Raw genomic sequence first — 18,754 nt, 5'->3', positions numbered from 1 at the left:
GAAAAAATCCCTGTGTATGAAGAGGCGTGGATGGTGAGGAATGCACACTCTGTGCCAAACCAATATCTTTTCCCACATGAAGTGCCAGCAGCAGCAGCCTTCACCTGAACTGCACAAAGGCAAAACCTGCCACATCGATCAGTTTGTCCAACCGCCGGGAACACTCTGCAGAGGAACGGAAGCTACTGTTTTGCTTACTTTTGTTCTAGCCAAAACTGGCTGTAAAATTCAGTAACTAAATAAATTTGGGGGCTGACAGTCATTTCAGAATTTGTCAGGGCTGAAGACAGACAGAGAGAGAGACATTTGTCGGGCTAGTTTCTTTTGTTGTTTTGAATATGTTGTTATAACAGCCGCTGTACCAAGCCTTCCCCAGAATGTAATTACTTGATTGATTATTTTTTTTAAATGCATCCTGCTTTAGCCACTCGAAATGTTGGAACCTGGGGCCTGCTTTTCATCAGGGCTGTGGACCTTTCACTCCTGATGAATTCAGAGCTCAGCGATCGCTCAGCAGAATAGACCACCGAGACGTATAGCCCTCTGGGAGCCCCATCCATGGCCCGCCGAATGCTGCTCGGACAAGGAGACAGGGACGCACCCCCGCCTCTCCGGCACAAACCTTTGCAGGGAGCAGTTGACTGAAGGCCACCCAGAGGTGCCTTAGCTTCCCGGAGAAATTGTCCACATGGTCTTGGGTGTTGCAGAGTTTTGGCAGCTTTCACCATTGCTTCACTGGGGCCAGAGCTTTTTCTTCTCCTTGCAGAGGGGCTGCAGTGGTCACAGCTGCAGGTTATTAAATCGCCGTCGTGTTTCATGGCAGCTAGGATTTGTTTAGTGTTTTTATTTACATTTCCAGGAGGGTCTAGAGAGCCTGCCGGGGCCCCACAGACATAGAGTGAGAGAGTCTCTCTGCCCCAAAGAGTTTGCTATCGAACTAGCCAAGACAGGATCATTATCCTGGCTTGACAGATGGGAAACTGAGGCACAAAGAGATACAGTGACTCGCCTAGCATCGCCCAGGAAATCTGCAACAGACCTGGGCCCCAGTCTCTTGGGTTCCATCTAGTCTCTGAACCACAAGGAAGCCTTCCTTCCAGGGGAACCTCTCTTTATTAGGCTCCAGCCTGAGATCACGTCCTAATCCTGACAACCCAGCCTGAGCTGAGCACCGACATAGCTTGTTACACCGATGGACCCTCTCCCTCCCTCACCCAGCACAGCCTGCGAATCTTTGCTGTCCCTAGACGGCGCCATGTACCTCCTACGTACAGGGGTCGCTGTGCAGAACAGGGCGGCGGTCCGCCTGCCAGCAACCACTCTATGGCGGGAGAGCAATGCCCTCTGGGGGTTGTAGTCCAAGCGTCCGCTGCTGCCCTATAGAACGCGGCTAGGAGTGAGGGTGAAGAAAACTACATTTCCCAGGATGCCTTGAGATAATCCCTGCATGCATGCATGGACTCTTTGGAAGAAGTTGTGGGCTGGGGGCAGGCTGCTCCTGCCCTGAGATGGTGCATTAGGGGTGCAGGCTTCGATTGCAATGGCTGAGTGTGCGGGGGAGATAGTGTATCAGAAGGAGGGGCAGCAGGTAAGTGATGGGGGGGGCAGGTTGCAACCCACATGCGTCAGACTCTGGAACTGCTGGAGATCCCCACTGGGCTTCAGGGCCCCAGAGTTTGGCCTCTAAAATCCGGGGGGGGGGGGATAGGACTCAGTGTGGCTCCCCCGCCCCCTTGCAAAACAGGGTGAAGAATCTGCACCTGAAAAAGCTGGAGTCATTTATTTTGCTGCTTTGCACTAACTTCAAAGGGGGGAAACGAGAGAGCTGGGTCTGCCCCCTCCCCAGAAGGGAATTCAGCTGCTGGGGGCTGGTTAGAATACCCTGGAATCCAACCCTAGCTGGGGGGTGCTTGCACCCCCCGGAGAAGTGGGAAACCAGCGGATGCAGAAGCCTGGTGGTTATTATTAGCATCATTAGAGTATTTATTTCCTACCCTGGGGGTTGTCTGTAATGGAGAAATGCCTGTATACGTCTTGGTTTGAATGTTACAGCAGTGACACGAATTGGTTTGTTACAAAGGTTTCAGCAGTGCCAAACCTTCTTACTTGTGGAGGTTTTCTTGTCTGGGGTTTTAGGAGAGTGAATGAGCCCCTGCCCCATGTTATGGGCGGGGGGGGGGGGAAGACTGCTGCCTAGCTTGCTTTGTGATTTGTTTACAAAGGGCCCTGATCCTGCCCAGAACTAAGCAGGTGCTTAACGTTAAGCCTGTGAGTAGCCCTGCTGTGTTCAGGCGGCACTCCTATTTACCTTGATCGGGAAACAGCATGGCCTAGTGGGTAGAGCAGTGGGCTGGGTTTTTATTCCCAGCTCTGCCGGCTTCACGCTGTGCGACATTGGACTTCTCCCATCTGTAAAAGAGGAAACATGTATACCTGCCTTGTACCGCATGGCAACGTGTGAGGTGTCATTAATCCACATCTGGCAGATTGAGTTTCTTGGGGGGGAGGGGGGAATGGTTTAATGTGTCCAGGCTAATCAGGACTATATCTTTTCTGGGTAAGCCTCAGGGGAGGTGCCAGCTGCTCTGGGTGAACTCCCACTGGCATGCCTTTATTTTCTTATCTCAGCATCACCAGAGCCCAGCATACACAATCATGAATCAGAAAACATGAGATTGCCTTAAAAATAATAAGATTTGGGGTCCTTTTTTTTGTTTGACTTTCATGAGATTTCTGGGTTCATGCTTTCAAGCTTTGCTCTGCAGCTCGGTGGGCTAGAAACAGTTTGGATTTTTAAATGGAAGCTGAGATTCTCTTATAATTTCTGGATCTCAAGAGCTTGGGAACTTTCACACCGATCATGCGAGTTGGCTGGGAATAAAGAGAACGTTCCTGCTTGCAAGTGCTAAGGGCCCAATTCTGCAGGAGTCGGCGTTACCAGGTCCTGGTACAGGACCGGGGCATGCGGTTGCCTCTCTGCCTGCTAGCGTATGTCATGCTCTCTCTGGGTAGCTGATTCTGGTGGCTGGGCTCAGCTGAAGGACGCAGCCCCATGTTGTGTATATAGACGATCCTCTGTAATGGGGCGTGTGCTGTTTGCAGATTGCAGACTGTGCCGCGTCTGACGACCACGCTCTGATCCTATCCTACGACCGAGCTGTCCGCTCCTATAAGGTGAGGCACTTGGGGTCTCCAAACCGAACTTCTGGGGATGCTTCCCCCCATGTCCCTCCTTGTTGGATGTGCCCCCCAAGCTGCCTGCTCCAAGTCTTGCTGAGCCTAGCCCCTGTAGGATTCGGGCAGAGGCTGCAGTCTGTGCTCCCTGTGGGGCAGTGACCTGGGATGTCCCCTCCATCTCCATGTCTGATGCTCCTCCATCCCTGTGGGGAAAGGTTGGTCCTTCCAGCCTGTCTCAGGAGGGACGGGGAGACAGAGCAGCTGCTCCTCCCAAATCCCCATCCTTCTCTCAGCTGCCACAGTATCTCGAACATTGCAGGACACCCTGGGAGCTGGTGACAAGGACCAGGCATCCAAAAGCTCTGAGTCCTCAGCCTCCAGCGAGGCCGAGAGCGAGGGAGATGTGGAGGAGGAGGAGGAGAAGAAAGAGGAGGAAGGCTCCCAGGTGAGTACAGAACAAGAAGCGATCTGTTACCTGCTGTAGAACAAGCCCATCCCACTTCTGTTGGCTCCACAGGACAGGAGAAGCCATTGACATCACATAGCAAACTCAGGCCTGGGTCCTGGGGGTGCTGGTTTCTGTCTCTTTAAGGGGAGGGACTCCTCTTGGCTCCACCCCTACGATGGGTGGGGCGCTCATGTGCACACCCAGAGGGGAGGGCCCTGTGGGAATCTGGAGAGGGGTGAGGGCAAGGAGTCATCCCTGGGGTTCTGCAGGAGGCTGCAGGATTCAGCGTTGGGGTTGGGGCAGAGTGTGGAATAGTGCAAATGCTGCACTAGCATGTGCGTTGCACAATGATGGTTCATGCTGAGTAGTGTGGGCTACGGCTCTTCTGTTACCCGTGCTGACGTGTGTCCCCGCCATAGCCCTGAGGCCCCTCCCTGTCTCTCCCCGCAGTGGAAGGTGGGTGACGCCTGCTGCGCTGTCTGGTCCGGAGACGGGCTGCTCTACCCGGCTCGCGTCGTCTCCCTGAGCGAGGAGTGGGATGTCTGTGTGGTGGAGTATGAACGCTACGGCAATCGGGAGGAACAGAGGCTGCGGGACCTGTTCCCCCCTGACAGGAGCCCAGACGACTTGCTGGAGCCCTGGAGAATGGTGAGATGCTGCAGGGTGGGGCTGCGCGGAGCCGCCTGGCATAGTGGGGACGCTGGCAGGGTTAGCCAGGAGGGCCTGGTTCGCCCCCCTTAACCTGGGCACTTCGCCCACCCTGCGGGGGAACTATCTGCTCACAGATTCACCCATCTCAATGGGAGGTGGTCTGGTGTGGTGGTTAGAGCATGGGGCTGGGAGCCAGGACTGTTCTCAGGAGGTGGGGAGAGTGTGGTTGAATGGTTAGAGCAGGGGAGAGTGTCAGGATGCCTGGGTTCTGTTCCCAGTGCAGGAAGAGGAACGGGGCCTTGTGACCAGAGCCTGGGTGTGGGATTCAGGACACCTGGGTCCAATTACCAGCACACAGCAGAGCTCTGCCTCCCTCTGACGCCGCAGGGGGAGGTGAAAGGTGCTGTCCTGAGCTGGGGTTTTGCCGGGACCCTGAGGCAGACGCAGACTCTGGGGCCCCAAGGGGTCCCTAGCAGCCAGGCTGTCTGTGTGATAGGCTGTCGAGTAAGCCCCGGTTGGTGCTGCTTCCCAGTGGAAGGCGGGCGACGCCTGCAGCGCCATCTGGTCGGAGGACGGGCTGCTCTACCCAGCCATGGTGCAATCGGTGGACGCCGCGGCGGGGACGTGCCTGGTGGAGTTTGTCGGCTACGGTAACAAGGAACAGCAGGCGCTGGAGGAGCTGCTGCCCCCGTGCGGGGCCGTGGATGGGGACCTGGACAGCTGGAGGGTGAGTGGCCCCCCATGGGAGGGGGAGTGAGGGCCATTAAAGAAGCGGCTGGGGTGTGTGTGAAGGGGACTCTGTTAGTGAGGGACTGATTTGGGGAAGGGGAGATCTCAGCTGTAATCACTGCAGCAGCCCTGAGTCCCCCATTAACTTCCCTTCCCCTTAACTCTGCCCACTCATGCACCCTCCCCCACTCTGTTTTTCTCTTCACTTCCCTTTGTCCCCCCCAATTGCCCCCAAAGCTCAGTGCTTGGGGGCATTGTGCTGCAGCAAGCTGGGGGGCTCAGTAGGGAGCGCTCTCCCCTGCTGTCAGTGTCCCCGCTTCTCTCCCTTATCCAATCCCCTGCCAGCTCTGTGCCTCCCCCTTTCTCTGTGGAGTCCCCTGGGGCAGGTGAGGGGGGTCGCAGGTCTGGCACTGTCTCTGCTGGGTGCTGGTGGCAGCACAGGGCAATCCTGGGGCATGCTCTGCTCTGATCCCTGTGTCTCCTTGGCAAGGCTGAAGTGGTCCCCCCCCGAGTGCCCAGGGGACGCAGCCCCAGCTTCCCCCAGGAGCCGCCCCACAGCTGGAAGAGGCAGAACACGAAAGGGGAGTGGGCACATTACTTCCCCCCGCCGCCCAAGGTGAGTGCTTGGGATTGCCCCACTGGGACAGTGACCTGGGGGAGCTTAAACCGCAGCCCCCTCCCCACCTGTCCTCCCAGGAGACCAACGCAAGCTGCAGCCTCAGAGCCCTGCAGCTAAGCAGGGTTTGGTCTGCTCAGGACTCGAATGGGCGACTCCTGGGGAATCTAGGGGGAAAGCCCTGGCTGCTGCATAGGAACGAGGTGTCTCAGAGGGGGGAGCTCTCCCTCGGGAGAGGGGGATCAGTGCTGACCCCACTACTCCTGGGTGGTGCTAGGGGGCACTGGGCTGCAGGAAGCAGGGCCAGGGACCCAGTAGGGGACACGGTCCCTTTGGAGTGGGTGCTGACTCCAGTGTGCAACATGGCACTAGGGGGCACGCTCCCCTGGCGGTCGGTGCTGCCCCAGTACCCCACGGTGGAACTGGGGGGTGCTGTGCTGCTGGGAGTAGGTTGTGGGGAGGGGGTTCCCTGTTCCTGGGAGTCAGTGTTGCCATCACGCGGGAGCAGTGCGATGGGAGGGCCTGGGCCCATGGCCCTTCGAGCAAGGGCTAGTGGGATTAGCCCCTTCTCCTGCCCCGGCCACATTCCACCCCCTTTAAATGTCTGGGCCCCGTACCAGGGCCCCCTCCCCACTTAGCCCAGACCCAGGGGGAGGGGAGGGGAAGGATGAGGGCATCCCATTAGGGTCTGGGGGCTAGTGACCCGTGCCCCACCGGGGTTTTGCAATAGCTGACAGGAGATGCTGCCATCACACCGTGGGACCCACTCCATCCCTGGCTTGCTGGGGTCCTCTCTCTGGGCTCACGCCTGCTCTCTGCCTCCCTTTCAGAGCGGCTCCTGGTGGCCCGGTCCCTTGCTGCCCTTTGGCCCCCCGCCCCGCAGATCCGCCTTCCCCCCGGTGAGTGTACCCGCTCCTCCTCGGGCACCCATTTCTACGGCAAACCCAGAGCCACCGCGAATCCTGCCCTGCGGGAAAGGGCCCTGGCTGTTGATCTCCCGGGCTGGGGGAGGGGGCAAACCAGTGCTGAACCCAAAGCCCGGGGGCTGTTAAACGGCAGTACTGGTAGCCCACTGCCATCTCTGGTAGTCCATGCTCTGGCCAGACTTCCAGGGCCAGCTGCCATCCTGCAGCATCGGACCCCGGGTTGGCCACCCCTCTGAGCTTGGCATGGGAGCCCAGCGCTGCTGCACCCCCAGCTTTGCCCAGGCTGTCACTACCCTCTCTGGGGGGTGAGGGGGGCGAGCCCCCCCGCAGGCTGGAGCACAAAGAAGCCACTAGGTGGAGCCAGTGGGCTGTTGATTTGAGCATCACACTCGGGCAGGAGGGATCAGGTAAAGCTCCCACGTCCCTGTGCATCCTGGGTGAGCGACCCCCCAGGGGAGGGGGATCTCTGCAAGCATCTTTATTGCTAGGGAAGGTCCCTGACCAGGATCTCTGCTGCTGCTTTTCCAGGTCGTCACTCCCCCCCCGCCACTGCTGCTGGACTCACTGTGCTCAGAGGATGATGAGGGGGGGCCCCTGGCCTGCATGCTCCTGGCCTGGTACATGAGCGGGTACCACACTGGCTTCTACATGGTAAGGCCTGGCTGCAGGGGGATCTGCCCCCCTTGGTGGTTGGGCTGTCTTGCCCCTCTCCCCAGTGCTGCAGGGTGGGGGCTGGGGCTGCATTGGTCACGGGTGGTACCGCCCCCCCTCGCCGTGGAGGGTGGCTGACGGTGCTGGGCGTGAGCCGTGCTGCCTGCAGCCCTGAGTTTAGCTGCGTGAAATGGAGCTAAATGGGGGAGGGGCTCGCTGGGACATGGGCTGGATGTCCTGAGGGGCTCCCCTCACTGTAAGGGGCTGCAGGGGCTAGGGGCAGAGGAACTGGGGTGCATCCAGGCGCTGAGCTGGCACATGACTGGGCCTGGATTCGAACTAGCAGCCTTTGGGTGCTACACGTTAACCCTTTCGTGCCTTGCAGGGACTCAGACAAGGCCGGGCGGAGGCGGCGACCCCCCGTCCAAAGCAGGGGCCACGGTGGAAGAAGTCGTCCCCGCGCACTTAGGGGCAGGTTGGGTTTGCACTGTGTGGATATTGGACTGGGGGAGGGCAGGGAGATGAGGCGCTGGCTCCCGGCTGTGGGGCAGGAAGTGATCGGGTCCGTGTGGCACAGGGCTCTTCCTCGCCCCCAGATCCGCCAGTGCCCCATAGTCCTTATTCCCACCCCCCCCAAGCTATTCCACCGGGTGCCTGCGGACGTGGCCAGTTGTGCCAAGCTGCGTTGTGATGTGGCTAATCCTCCACCGAGACCCTTGGGAGCATCTGAGTGCTCCCACCCCACACACTCCAGGGATCTCTAGGGCAATCAATCCCTCTGCTGCCTCCACAGCCTCCTCCTGTCTGAGTGGGGAAGCTCTGGGAGACCCCTCCCCCCTAGCAAGAGGCAGCAGCATCACCTCATCTCCTCCCCTTCATCCCTCCCCCGTTTCTCCTTGCAGCTGGGTCTGGCTCCTTGCTCTCCCCCGCGGCAGGCTTGAGGCAGTGGCCCCATCGGCCAGAGGTCTCCGCGCTGGCACCGGCGCTCGTGCTTCGAGGACTGGGACTCTGCAGTGCTGGATACCAGCTGGCCATGCACCCCAGGGAGGGAGAGGACAGAAGCAGCCTTCGTCCCGTGCTGGCTCCGAGCCCGGCTGGAGTCCAGGGTGTGGAGGCATCGCTCCCCAGTGGCAGGCGTGCGCAGACGGGATGGCTGCGGCCTGTCAGCAGTTTCCAATAAAAGGTGTTTGTCAGACCCTGTGCTCCAGGGAGGTTGTTGGTCTGGACGGGCGGAGGGGGAGGGGTTTTCCCGTTGGTGGGATGGGGGGATGGCGGTGGGTTCCCGTGTTTGAAACATGCTCACTGGGACCGAGATGGGCTAAGGTGCTGGGCTGCGCCCTACACCCATAGGAGTTCACACCCCTCCAAGGCTGGGTGGCTTTTCAGGGAGCGGCCATGGAGGGTGGGGGGGGGGGTCACTGGGTGCAGTTCTTGAGCCTGTGACACACAGGCTAGATGATTGGACAGTCCCTGTGTGTCCTGGGTTTGAGTCCTGCCTCTGCCACAAACTCCCTGGGTGGCCTTGATCAAGTTGCTGCATCTCTCCGGGCCTCTGTGAAATGGGCAGAATGCACCTGCCCTCATCCTGTGGCTGGGGCCTGTGTCTGGGCAGCCCCCAGCGCTGCGGTGCCTCGAGGAGCTACCAGGGTGTATCTCTGCATCGGCACAGCGTCAGAGCCGGGCCCCTCACCCTGCCCGGGCCAGTGAGCGTAGGCCTGGGCTGCCCACTCCCTGCGCCTGGCTTGAGGGTGAAGCCAAAGTCCCCGTCCTGCCTGCACAATCATGAGCTCTTAGTAAATGCAAGGATTTGCCCTGGTGCCTTAAATCGCCCTGGTGCCAGCTTTTCCCGTTACTTTGGGGCACGCTCATTTGCGTCACTCTTCTGGGGTGGGAGGGTCTGTAATTCTCTCAATGTTCTGCTTGTGTCACTTGTGTTTTCCCTGCTGCAAGTTCCCTCCCAGTGGAGCTCTTCTGCAGGGCCTAGGTTCTCACACACGTTAACAGAGCGTGTCTGAGCGGGCTGGGTCGAGCAGCGCTCCCAAGCTGACCACTTGTGCGCCCCTGGACTCGGCGGGCCGGGTCGAGCAGCGCTCCCAAGCTAGCTGACCACTTGTGCGCCCCTGGACTCGGCGGGCCGGGTCGAGCAGCGCTCCCAAGCTAGCTGCTTGTGCGCCCCTGGACTCGGCGGGCCGGGTCGAGCAGCGCTCCCAAGCTAGCTGCTTGTGCGCCCCTGGACTCGACGGGCCGGGTCGAGCAGCGCTCCCAAGCTAGCTGCTTGTGCGCCCCTGGACTCGACGGGCCGGGTCGAGCAGCGCTCCCAAGCTGTCACCCTCCTATGCAACAGGTTCAGCATGTCCCTATCCCCTTTCACATGACAGTTATGCTGGTAGGAACCCACGTGATGAGCAAACCTCACAGGATTTTTTGGCCCTGCGGGGATATTTAGCTTAGGTATGAAAAGCGTCGCTGCAGAGCGAATGGGGAATCTAAAAACACAAAAGGGAGAGAGAGGGAGGGAAGCAACCAGCGTAAGCAGAAAAGTGATTTATTGCCAGGTAATAACCACACCAGGAGAGCCAACTAACCAAACCAGCTACAATAGTAAATCTAGCTTCAAATTGATTACAAAAATCGTGTTTAGAAAACTACCTAGAGTAGGGAAAAAAAGAGAGGGAGAGAGACAGTTGGGTTCTCAAAGCACTGTGAAGCTTGACTCGAGCAGGGGTCCCAGGTGGTGGTGGTAGCTGGGGGGCTGGAGTGCTGGAGACAAACAGAGCCCCCAGTGCAGTCAGTCAGGAGAAGATGAAGTCCCCATGGAACTGATGCAGGTTGTGGATCCAGGCATCAGAGCACTGACCTGAGCGTGGGTCGGGGGTTTTGAAGCTAAAGAACAGTGGTTCAGGGGAGACGCTGGATCTCTTTGTGGGTACACTGATGACTCAGAGGAGTAGATCAGAGTTGCTTTATTCAGGCTAGACAACAGGAACTGATCATTCCTGGCTGGGGGCTGTGTTCTGCCCAGGGAGCTCACAGTACAGTTTGGATCCCGATAATGGATTTATTACTAGAATCGGTCTGATAACTGCTGAGCTGGGTGTGTGCAGGCGGGTTCATTGACATCTGGAGCAGAGATCCCCCATCCTGCAGTGCTTCCCTGCTTTTCTGGTCCCAGAGTTCTGCGCGGTTCTTGCCTTGGAATCTCTGTTCTCCAGTCTGTACGCTAATGGGGATGCCTCCCTGTCCTCTCTGAGGCTGGGGGAGTTCCCTTAATCCATCACCCTTGTCCAGAGGGGTCTAGGTGTCTCTCCCATGGCCTTTTCTTTGCTTTTTGTAAGTCTTTCTTCTGAGCGGTTTTGGTCCAAGCAGAGGCTGGGAGCGTGGTGTCCTTTGTGAGCAGATAGGCTGGATGCTGCGCCCTGGTGCCCCAAGAACACAGAGCTGACAGGTAACTTCCTCCCCACTCCCAGGCCCGCAGCCTCACCGGCAAGCAGTAGCCTTGGGTCGCTCCCCATCAGTGCTGCTCTTGCTTGGGGGCCTAGCAGGGAATCTGCCCTCAGCCCTGCTTGCTCCCTCCGGATCGTTCAGCCACAGCACACGGCTGGAGCTGTGAGAGGCTGACAGAGCCGCCCCCCTCGGGAACGGCCAGTTGATTCTACCAGGGCTCAGCGGCTAACTGCTGCCGTTCCTGCTGCCAGGATTTATGGCTCAGGGCCTGGCTGCAGGTGCCAATAAGGACTCAGCAAAACAAATTATGTTTACAGTCAGCGCTGATCTCAGCCAGCCGGGGGGCTGGAGACACCTGCCCACAACTCATGGGGCCTGCCCTGCAGGAGCCTGCTCCGCACCCAGGCCTTGTAACTCCAGCCGCTAGTGCCCCACCCCTGCCCCTGGAGAGTGAAAATATCATCAAATCTATTGCAAAGGAACCGAAACCTCCAGCTCCTTGGGTCTCACCAGCTCCGCCTTGGAAGATGCCCACCCAGGCCCACTCGCAAAGCAACTGTCCTAGCTATGCAAACGGCTGCCTTGCTCTCCAGCCGGCCTTCCCCTAACGCTGGCCCGGATGAAACCCTCTTTGTGTGGGGAACTCCCTGCCACTAGATTGGGCTGATCTGCCCAGCCAGAGCAGAGTGCCAGGCACATCTCTCGGCACAGGCCTCCCTGGGGCAGGGAGATGAGGCAGTGCTGCCAGCATCTGGCAAAATTACTCACTCGCAGTCTGCCTGGCTGCAGCTTGTAGCCATCTGCTGTTTGCAGGGACCTGCTGGGCTCAGCTCTGTGGCTGCTTGGGGAGGGGGCAGGAGGCTGAGAAGTCGCAGGGTGGTGGGTAGGGGAAGTAATGTTTGCTCAGTGAATTGGCTGCCCCTGCCCTGGGAGTGTGACGGCAGCTGAGGGGGCATGCACAGACCTTGCTGCTCCCGTGGATGCTGGCTGCACAGAAAGCCTGCGTCACTGTTTGCTGCCCACTCCTGGGAGGATGCTCTGGGGAGGGGGGGGCCTCAGCTCCCTGACAGCCCCAGCACAAGCCCCGTGTGCACAGAACTGACTCCCCAGCCTGCACCCGCTTGGGGCTTCCCTGGTCTCAGGTGGCTCAGGCTCTGTCTACACTACAGCATGATTCCCCTGCTGGTGTGCAGGTGCAGGGGAGCGAGCAGGACTGTAAATAGCCATGAAGCCATGGTAGCGGCCCTGGGGGCACAGCTGAGCCCATGACAGGGCCAAGTCCGCCTGGCACAGGTAGCTGCGTGCTCAGCGATGCAGCTATTTATACTCACACTACGAGCGCATGTGCCCCCGGGCAGGGCCTCGCCCCCTCGTTCGTAGTGTAAACGGCGCGTTGGAGTACCCGGCAGGGATGGACTGTCTGCCTAGGGGTTAGTGCCTCTCTGGCAGCTCAGCTCTCCAGCCAAATCCAGCCCCACAGCTCCCCTCTGCAGCCAGCCTGTACTACTGGGCTTCCTCCTGAGGCCTCTGCCCAGCAGAGGTGGGGCAGGCTGGGCTGACGACCTGCCCTGGGGCCCTGCACTCCCCCAGTGTCTGTACTTCAACCTACTGATTCACGTGAAAACTACAATCTCTCTCCTCGGCCATAGAATTTTACCTTGTGAGTCCTGCGAGCCCGTTTTTCCTCTAGTGAAGATGCACTTATTGTGGTCCAAGCAGGGGTATGTCTAGCCCCTGGGGCCCAGGCTGCCCCAGCCCCCACATAGTTTTCCCCTAGATCCTGGGCTGCTGGGACTACAATGGTGTGTAGTCAATCAGTGACTGCCAGCCGCAAATCTCGCCAAGAGGCGGTGATGGGACACTAGCTGGGGAGGGCTCTGTTACTACAGAGAATTCTTTCCCAGGTGTCTGGCTGGTGGGTCTTGACCCACATGCTCAGGGCCTAACTGATCCACCTATTTGGGGTTGGGAAGGAACTTCCCCTGGGTCAGATTGGCAGAGACCCTCGAGGTTTTTTGCCTTCCTCTGCAGCATGGGGCAGGGGTCACTTGCAGGTTTAAACCAGTGTAAATGGTGGATTCTCTGCTACTTGATGTCTTTCAGCCATGATTTGAGGAGGTCAGTGACTCTGCCGGAGGTCAGGGGTCTATTCCAGCAGCAGGTGGATGAGATTCTGTGGCCTGCAATGTGCAGGAGGTCAGACCAGATAATCGCGATGGTCCCTTCTGACCATAACGTCTGGGAGCCTGTGAAGGGTGACATCACCCAGCCAGCCCCCAGCCCCATCACTCTGCACTGAGGGATGAGCCAGGATGGAGCCTTCAAAGAGAAATCCCTTCACTGGCCTGTCTGCCACTTTCCAGCCCCCGCCACACGCCGAGGAAATCCCCCACTCCAGTCTCAGCACGGCCGCCCAGGGGCTGCTGGTCCCTGCAGGCCCATTAGTGCATGGGGGCCAGATAGTTCTGGTGATTTACTGGTGGGGACACAACATCCTGGTGGATCAGCCCTGATGCTTCTTGACAAGGTGGAATTGCTTTGTGATGAGGCTCTGGGGGGCCCAGCTCTGGCCTGTTTCATCCATTGATTTTCCACCCTTTGGAGTTAAGCCGCTAAGCGCAGCATTTGGGCCTTGTCTCCACCTACTTAAGACTCTCTGAGCCAGGCAGCCTGAGTTATGGCCTGTCTCTCGAGCAGCCTTTGCCCCATTGGTTCCTCGCAGAGCTTAGGGCCTAAATGAAACAGGGGGGTTGCCTCCCCTCAACAGGCTCCAGCAGTCGGGGTCCCCGGCTCTTTGAAAAGGCAGCTCAAGCATCAGTAACTATTGTGGAGCCTGGGGAAAGTGAGGCAGGAACGGTGGGACGGGCAGAGTTACCTGGCGGCAATGGGATTAGAACCCAGCCGGTCCCGAGCCCCTTGGCTTGTGCTGTACCCCCTGAGCCAGGCCAATTCACCCTGCTGCCAGGGCTGGCTCCAGCCGCGGGCAGGGCCTCTGCCCAGCGCCGTGCCCGGCGCCCAGTGGCAGGGTGCTCCTCGTACTCATGGTCACCGCGGGGAGCTGGCTGGGGCGGGGGCGCCCTGGGGCTGGGAAGCTAAAATCCATCACCGGTGGCCTGGTGCTACCAGCCAGCCCCAGCTCCCCGGCCAGCCCCCCCGGGCCGCCCCCGGAGAAACCCTTTCCACCAATCCGGCGCCAGCGGGGGTGTCGCTCCGCATTCAAAGTGCCGGCGAGAGGCGGTATAAAGCCGAGCGAGCTGCAGCCCGGGGCGAGCCAAGGGGGTCGCGCCGGAGCTTCAGCACCATGGAGAGCTCCCGCCTCGGCCGCCTCTGCCTGGGCTGCTCGCTGCTCTTCCTGCTGGGCGCCGGCCAGGAGCCCCGGGGGCCCGGGGCTGCAGCCAGCCAAAGCCGGGAAGAAAAGGACCTGGTAAGGGGGGAAGGAGCCTAGGGGCAGGGGGCAGCGTGCAGGGGGCGGCCCGTCCCCTCGGGGGCCAGGTGGGAGGATGGGCGTGTGGCTCAGGCTCTGAGCTGGGCCTCCTGGGTCATGTCCCGGCTCTGCCTCTGGCCCCGGGTGACCTTGGCCAAGTCCATTAGGCTGAGATTGGTTTTTCCTTCAGCCCTGCCCAACCCCTGGCTGAGGGTCCCTTCGCCGCCCCCCCTGGAGGGGTGATTTCCAGCTCACGCGGACGGAGGCAAGCGAGCCCTGATCGGGCCAGCACTGGGGCTACCTGCCCTGAGCTTAACTCTGCCTGGGATGCTAGGTAGCGACCGCTGGGGCAACGCTGCTGGTTCTCACAGCCTGGTGCCATCAGCGCTGGCCTGCACACCCCTCCCCCAGCTGGCAACCGCAGCACCAGTAGGGTGACCAGATGTCCCGATTTTATAGGGACAGTCCTGATTTTTGGGTCTTTTTCTTATATAAGCTCCTATTACTCCCCACCCCCTGTCCTGATTTTTCACACCTGCTGTCTGGTCTCCCGAAGCGCCAGCTCAAAGGGTAGATGACTCTGGTGTCTTTCAGGCCCCTGTTCAATAGCACGGGCTCAAGTCTTTGCTGAACCTGGGTAATGCTTGGCCGCGGCAAGGAGAAACTCACTGGTTTGGGAGGCGCTTGCCTGCTACTGCAATGGGATCCCATAGACAGACAGGGGCTTCCTACGGCCAGGACAAACAGGCTGTGCAGTGTCTAGGAAGCACGTCTAGCTATGTAACAGTGACAACTCTGCTCTCCTCTCTCTCCAAGCCATGAATCAGTCCCTGCTGTTGGTTTGCTAAAGGGGTTTCCAGTGAAAACCAGGCACTTTCTTTAAAAAGCAGGTTGGTTTTTATTGCACTGATTTATAGCTGTTGTTCGGTTGAAACCGACAGGAAACGAATAGTAAATATGCCGTTATAATTAGGTTAAAACACACACAGCCTCTCTGGACACGGGGCTGCATAAAGAAAATGGATGGACCCCACTGCTTTATTGTCACTTTCATTTCTTGACTCTGGAGGCAAAGGTATTCAAGTGGATGATTTTTCTGGAGCATGTCTTTTCATTCATGTTTTAAACTTTTTAACTAGCTGTTCAGTGCTCGAGATGGGCTACTGGGAAAAGAAATATGGCCCAGGGCTCTGAATTTCTGAGCTTTCCTGCTGTTTATCTGGTCTCTGTTTTTAAAGTTTGTCAGCAAAATGGCTGTTCTAGTGCATGTGCACCTAACGCTCCTTTATCCAGGGTCTCAATAGCAACAGGCCGAGGAGCTTCAGGGAGTTAACGTAACAAGAGTGGATAGGGCCAGAAAGATACAAAGATACTTTCTCTCTACCTGAGGGAGCTACAGAGAGATCCCTGCTTGTCCTGGGAAATAGAACGGGAAATACTACTTCAAGAGGCATTTAAATATTGCAGTAATAGGGACCATCAGTACGGAGCGAGAGGGAGAGTATTTACTGTGTCGTCATAACATCTAGAATCCTGAACTAAGGCCGGGGCCCCATGGTGCCAGGCGCTGCACAGATGCGCAGCGAGAACAGTCCTTGCTTTAAAGCGCTCCCAGTCTAAGCAGCCAAGGCAGAGAACAGGGAGGTGAAAAGATTCATCACCCCCCCTTTTACAGAGTAAGGCCCAGCTTTGCAAGGTGCAGACAGGTGACTAGTGGGATTTTCAAAATCACCTATAACTGCACCCGTAGCTGCCTGTGTCTGGGCCTTGCCATGCAACTTGCCTAAGGTTGCACGGATACATGAGCTGCCCAGCGGGTGTTTAAAGTGACGGGGTAGCAGCGGGTGGCAGATGGAACTGAGCGAGCGAACACCCTCACCCCATAAACGATCCCAGAACGCATTCCAATTCCACGCCCTTCAGCGTCCTCCTTCGCAGAGTGACACCTGAAATCCTGAGCGCCAGGAAAACGCCAGTGCACCGGCAGAAGAAACATGCTCCCTGCTGGGACGGGAGGTTGAGGCTAAAACACCAAGAGAAAGCAGGAAGCACCAGTCCTGTTTGTTGGTGCCACTGGCTGCTCCAGTCACCCAGACTGATACTGATTCAGGGGCTCTGAAAGCAAAGTGGTTGGGCTTGTGGCTTAGGCATAGTGCTGGCACTTTGGGGTCAGCTCCTAGGGGGAGTCACTGACTCTCTCTGAGTGCAATAATTCTGCCTTGCAGGGTGTATGTTTGTAGGGATCAGGGCCCATCTCTCGCTCAGGGTACAGCCACACTGCCAGGAAAATGTGGTGACCGCGCAGGTCAGCACAGCCTTGATCTAGCTGACATGGGTCACAAGAGGAGGTAGGTTACAGCCCTGGTGAGCTTGTACTCTGGTTGCCAGCCCCTGCCGCCATGGCCACACTACCTTTGTTACCAGCACGAGCTAGAGTTAAGCTGGTGCAGCTATGCCAAGCTGTGCAGATATCCCCCTGTGCCTGTGCAGCCCTAGGTGGGGGGAAGCTTTCCAGCCCACCTCAGTGACTTACGCTCCTAAGCCCCATCGACCTTCACTGAGGCTCCACTGACAATTCAGAGCACCCTGCCTCCCTCGCTCAGGGTGTGAGAAATTCACACCTGAGGGATGGAGTTGATGACATCCCCCCACCTCGACACTGCTAGGGGGATGGGCGAATTTGTCCATCGACCAGGCTACTGCGGCTCGGGCAGGTGGAAGGGAAACCCCTTTGGCCGCAGCAGGAAATGTCTACACTAGGGTGTCTGTCACCTATAGCATGGTCGTGGCCTTCGACTCTGGTGCTTGCGACAAGCGGATCCCCTTGTCATGCTAATAGCCGGGGCGACCGATCCCCAGTCCCCGCTGTGGGGCCTGCGGAGCCGGCTGGAGACGAGGACCCAGGCGCCCTGCTGAGCGCCCGCCCCATGTGCTCTCTCTTGCCCGCAGATTGAAGCTCTCCAGGAGATGCTGGAGAAGCTGAAGACGGAGCGGCTGCCCTCCGTGGAGAAGAAGCTGGGCTTGGTGCCCTCGGTAAGGAGCCTTTATTTCGGGCCCTCGCTGCTCACTCTGCCCATGTCTGGCTCAGGGCTGAGGCTGTAACAAAGCCCTGCAGGTAAACGTGTCCTAGGTGCTTTGCCCTGGGGAGCTGGTGAGTAAATCTCCCTGCAACGGCGAGTGCCACCTCAGCACGGGCACTGCCAGATTGCAGCACCCAGCTCCCTCTCGGGAGCCTGAATGGAGATGTCAAGTCTTCTGTAGGGCCCAGCCCCCGGCAGCTCCCCTGGGGAGCAATGGAGACATCCCGTGTGCCCCCGCCAGTGAGAGCGAGGGGGGGCTCCCCCAGCTGTCCCCCCCCACCAGTATGAGCAATGGGGGCTCCCCCAGCCCAGTCCCCCCCACCAGTATGAGCAATGGGGGCTCCCTCAGCCCAGTCCCCCCCACCGGTATGTGCAACGGGGGCTCACCCAGCCCTGTGTCCCCTGCACCAGTATGAGCAATGGGGGCTCCCCCAGCCCTGTCCCCCCCCCCACCAGTATGAGCAACAGGGGCTCTCCCAGCCCTGTCCCTCCCCACCAGTATAAGCAACGGGGGATCCCCCCGCCCTGTCCCCCCCACCAGTATGAGCAATGGGGGCTCCCCCAGCCCTGTGTCCCCTCCCACCAGTATGAGCAATGGGGGCTCTACCAGCCCCCATGTTTTATAGTTTCTCAGGCCAGCAGGGTCCATTGTGATCCTCTCGTCTCACAGTTCTGTTTACTCCAAGGTCCTTGCCTGACAGGCGCAGCCGCAGTGTTACTGGGAGTTGATCGTGAGCTCCCGGGGACAGGGGCCGTGGCCCCTGCACATCTGCAGCTCTGTACCAGCCTTGACAGAACAGATCAGTGCCTGGGAACGAGCTGGCAGCCAGACAGGTGGCAGCTTTGAGCCAGGGGCGTCCGACCGGCTGGTCCAACCCGCGTGGCCCTTCTCTCCCCTAGTGCGATGCTGGAGAGCTGTGTGCCGTGAGGAAAGGAGCCCGGATCGGGAGACTCTGCAACTGCCCCCGCGGGACGGCCTGCAACTTCTATATCCTCAAATGCTTGTAGGAGGAACGCTTGGCCAGGATGGGGCGGGGGGAGGGGGGCCTGCAGAGCAGCCTCTAGTCCTAATCTCTCCACCTGGCCTGTTTCGGCAGCCGTCAGAAAGTGGGTTTGGTTTTTCTCCTGTGCTAGGAAATATAAGCTCAGCACTTCCCCCACGGCCCTTAAGGCTCCCTCCCCATTCTAGCGCCTGCGATGGAAGGAGCTCTCTGTGCAAAGTTTGTCATTGCTTTGATCCCTTGCTGCCCTGAGGGAGGCTAGGAGAAGTCAGCCTGGCCTGCTTTTCCAAGGTGCCAAACCCCTGATCTCAGTGGGGCAGCAGGGGCTCAGCAGCTCTGAGAATCAGCTCCCAGCCCCACTTACATTTCCCATGTCCCTTCTTCCCGCTTTCCCTGCCTGGAGATCTTTGGACCAAAGATTCTCTGCTCAGTGCAGAGGAGGAGGCTGCTGGCTGCAGCCTCTCATGTCTCTGCTTGGGCCCTGGCTGTGAGTAGAGTAGCCCGGGGGTGGCTCTAATATGCCCCTGAGGTACCAGCTGCCAGCACGCTGCTCTCTGGCCCCATCTCACTCTGTCATGGCTCCTGCACAAGAGGCCATGAGGAGACT

General features: G+C 58.8%; 2 protein-coding genes across 4 annotated transcripts; both read left to right on the top strand.

Annotated features, from left to right (window-relative positions):
* Window positions 1-1,422: 1,422 nt before the first annotated feature.
* Window positions 1,423-8,393, top strand: LOC115638711 (survival motor neuron protein-like). 3 transcript variants are annotated; one of them, XM_030540629.1, is made up of 10 exons: window positions 1,424-1,588; window positions 3,103-3,174; window positions 3,497-3,622; window positions 4,076-4,273; window positions 4,809-5,003; window positions 5,496-5,621; window positions 6,452-6,520; window positions 7,076-7,198; window positions 7,584-7,669; window positions 8,101-8,393. In XM_030540629.1, the coding sequence occupies exons 1-9, from the start codon at window positions 1,541-1,543 to the stop codon at window positions 7,665-7,667; spliced, it is 1,041 nt and encodes a 346-aa protein (XP_030396489.1). In that variant the 5' UTR covers window positions 1,424-1,540; the 3' UTR covers window positions 7,668-7,669; window positions 8,101-8,393. The 3 variants fall into 3 exon arrangements, with proteins under 3 accessions (XP_030396490.1, XP_030396489.1, XP_030396488.1); XM_030540628.1 differs by having other exon boundaries at window positions 7,584-7,673; XM_030540630.1 differs by lacking the exon at window positions 3,103-3,174 and having other exon boundaries at window positions 1,423-1,588; window positions 7,584-7,673.
* Window positions 8,394-13,943: 5,550 nt separating this feature from the next.
* Window positions 13,944-18,154, top strand: LOC115638631 (cocaine- and amphetamine-regulated transcript protein-like). The gene is made up of 3 exons (XM_030540473.1): window positions 13,944-14,066; window positions 17,016-17,099; window positions 18,047-18,154. The coding sequence occupies exons 1-3, from the start codon at window positions 13,944-13,946 to the stop codon at window positions 18,152-18,154; spliced, it is 315 nt and encodes a 104-aa protein (XP_030396333.1).
* The last annotated feature ends 600 nt before the right edge of the window (window positions 18,155-18,754 follow it).

Source organism: Gopherus evgoodei, chromosome 22, assembly GCF_007399415.2.
Source record: "Gopherus evgoodei ecotype Sinaloan lineage chromosome 22, rGopEvg1_v1.p, whole genome shotgun sequence".
Classification (NCBI taxonomy): Eukaryota; Metazoa; Chordata; order Testudines; family Testudinidae; genus Gopherus; species Gopherus evgoodei.
Note: the sequence above shows the minus strand (reverse complement) of the source record. Positions and strands in the feature narration are given on the sequence as shown.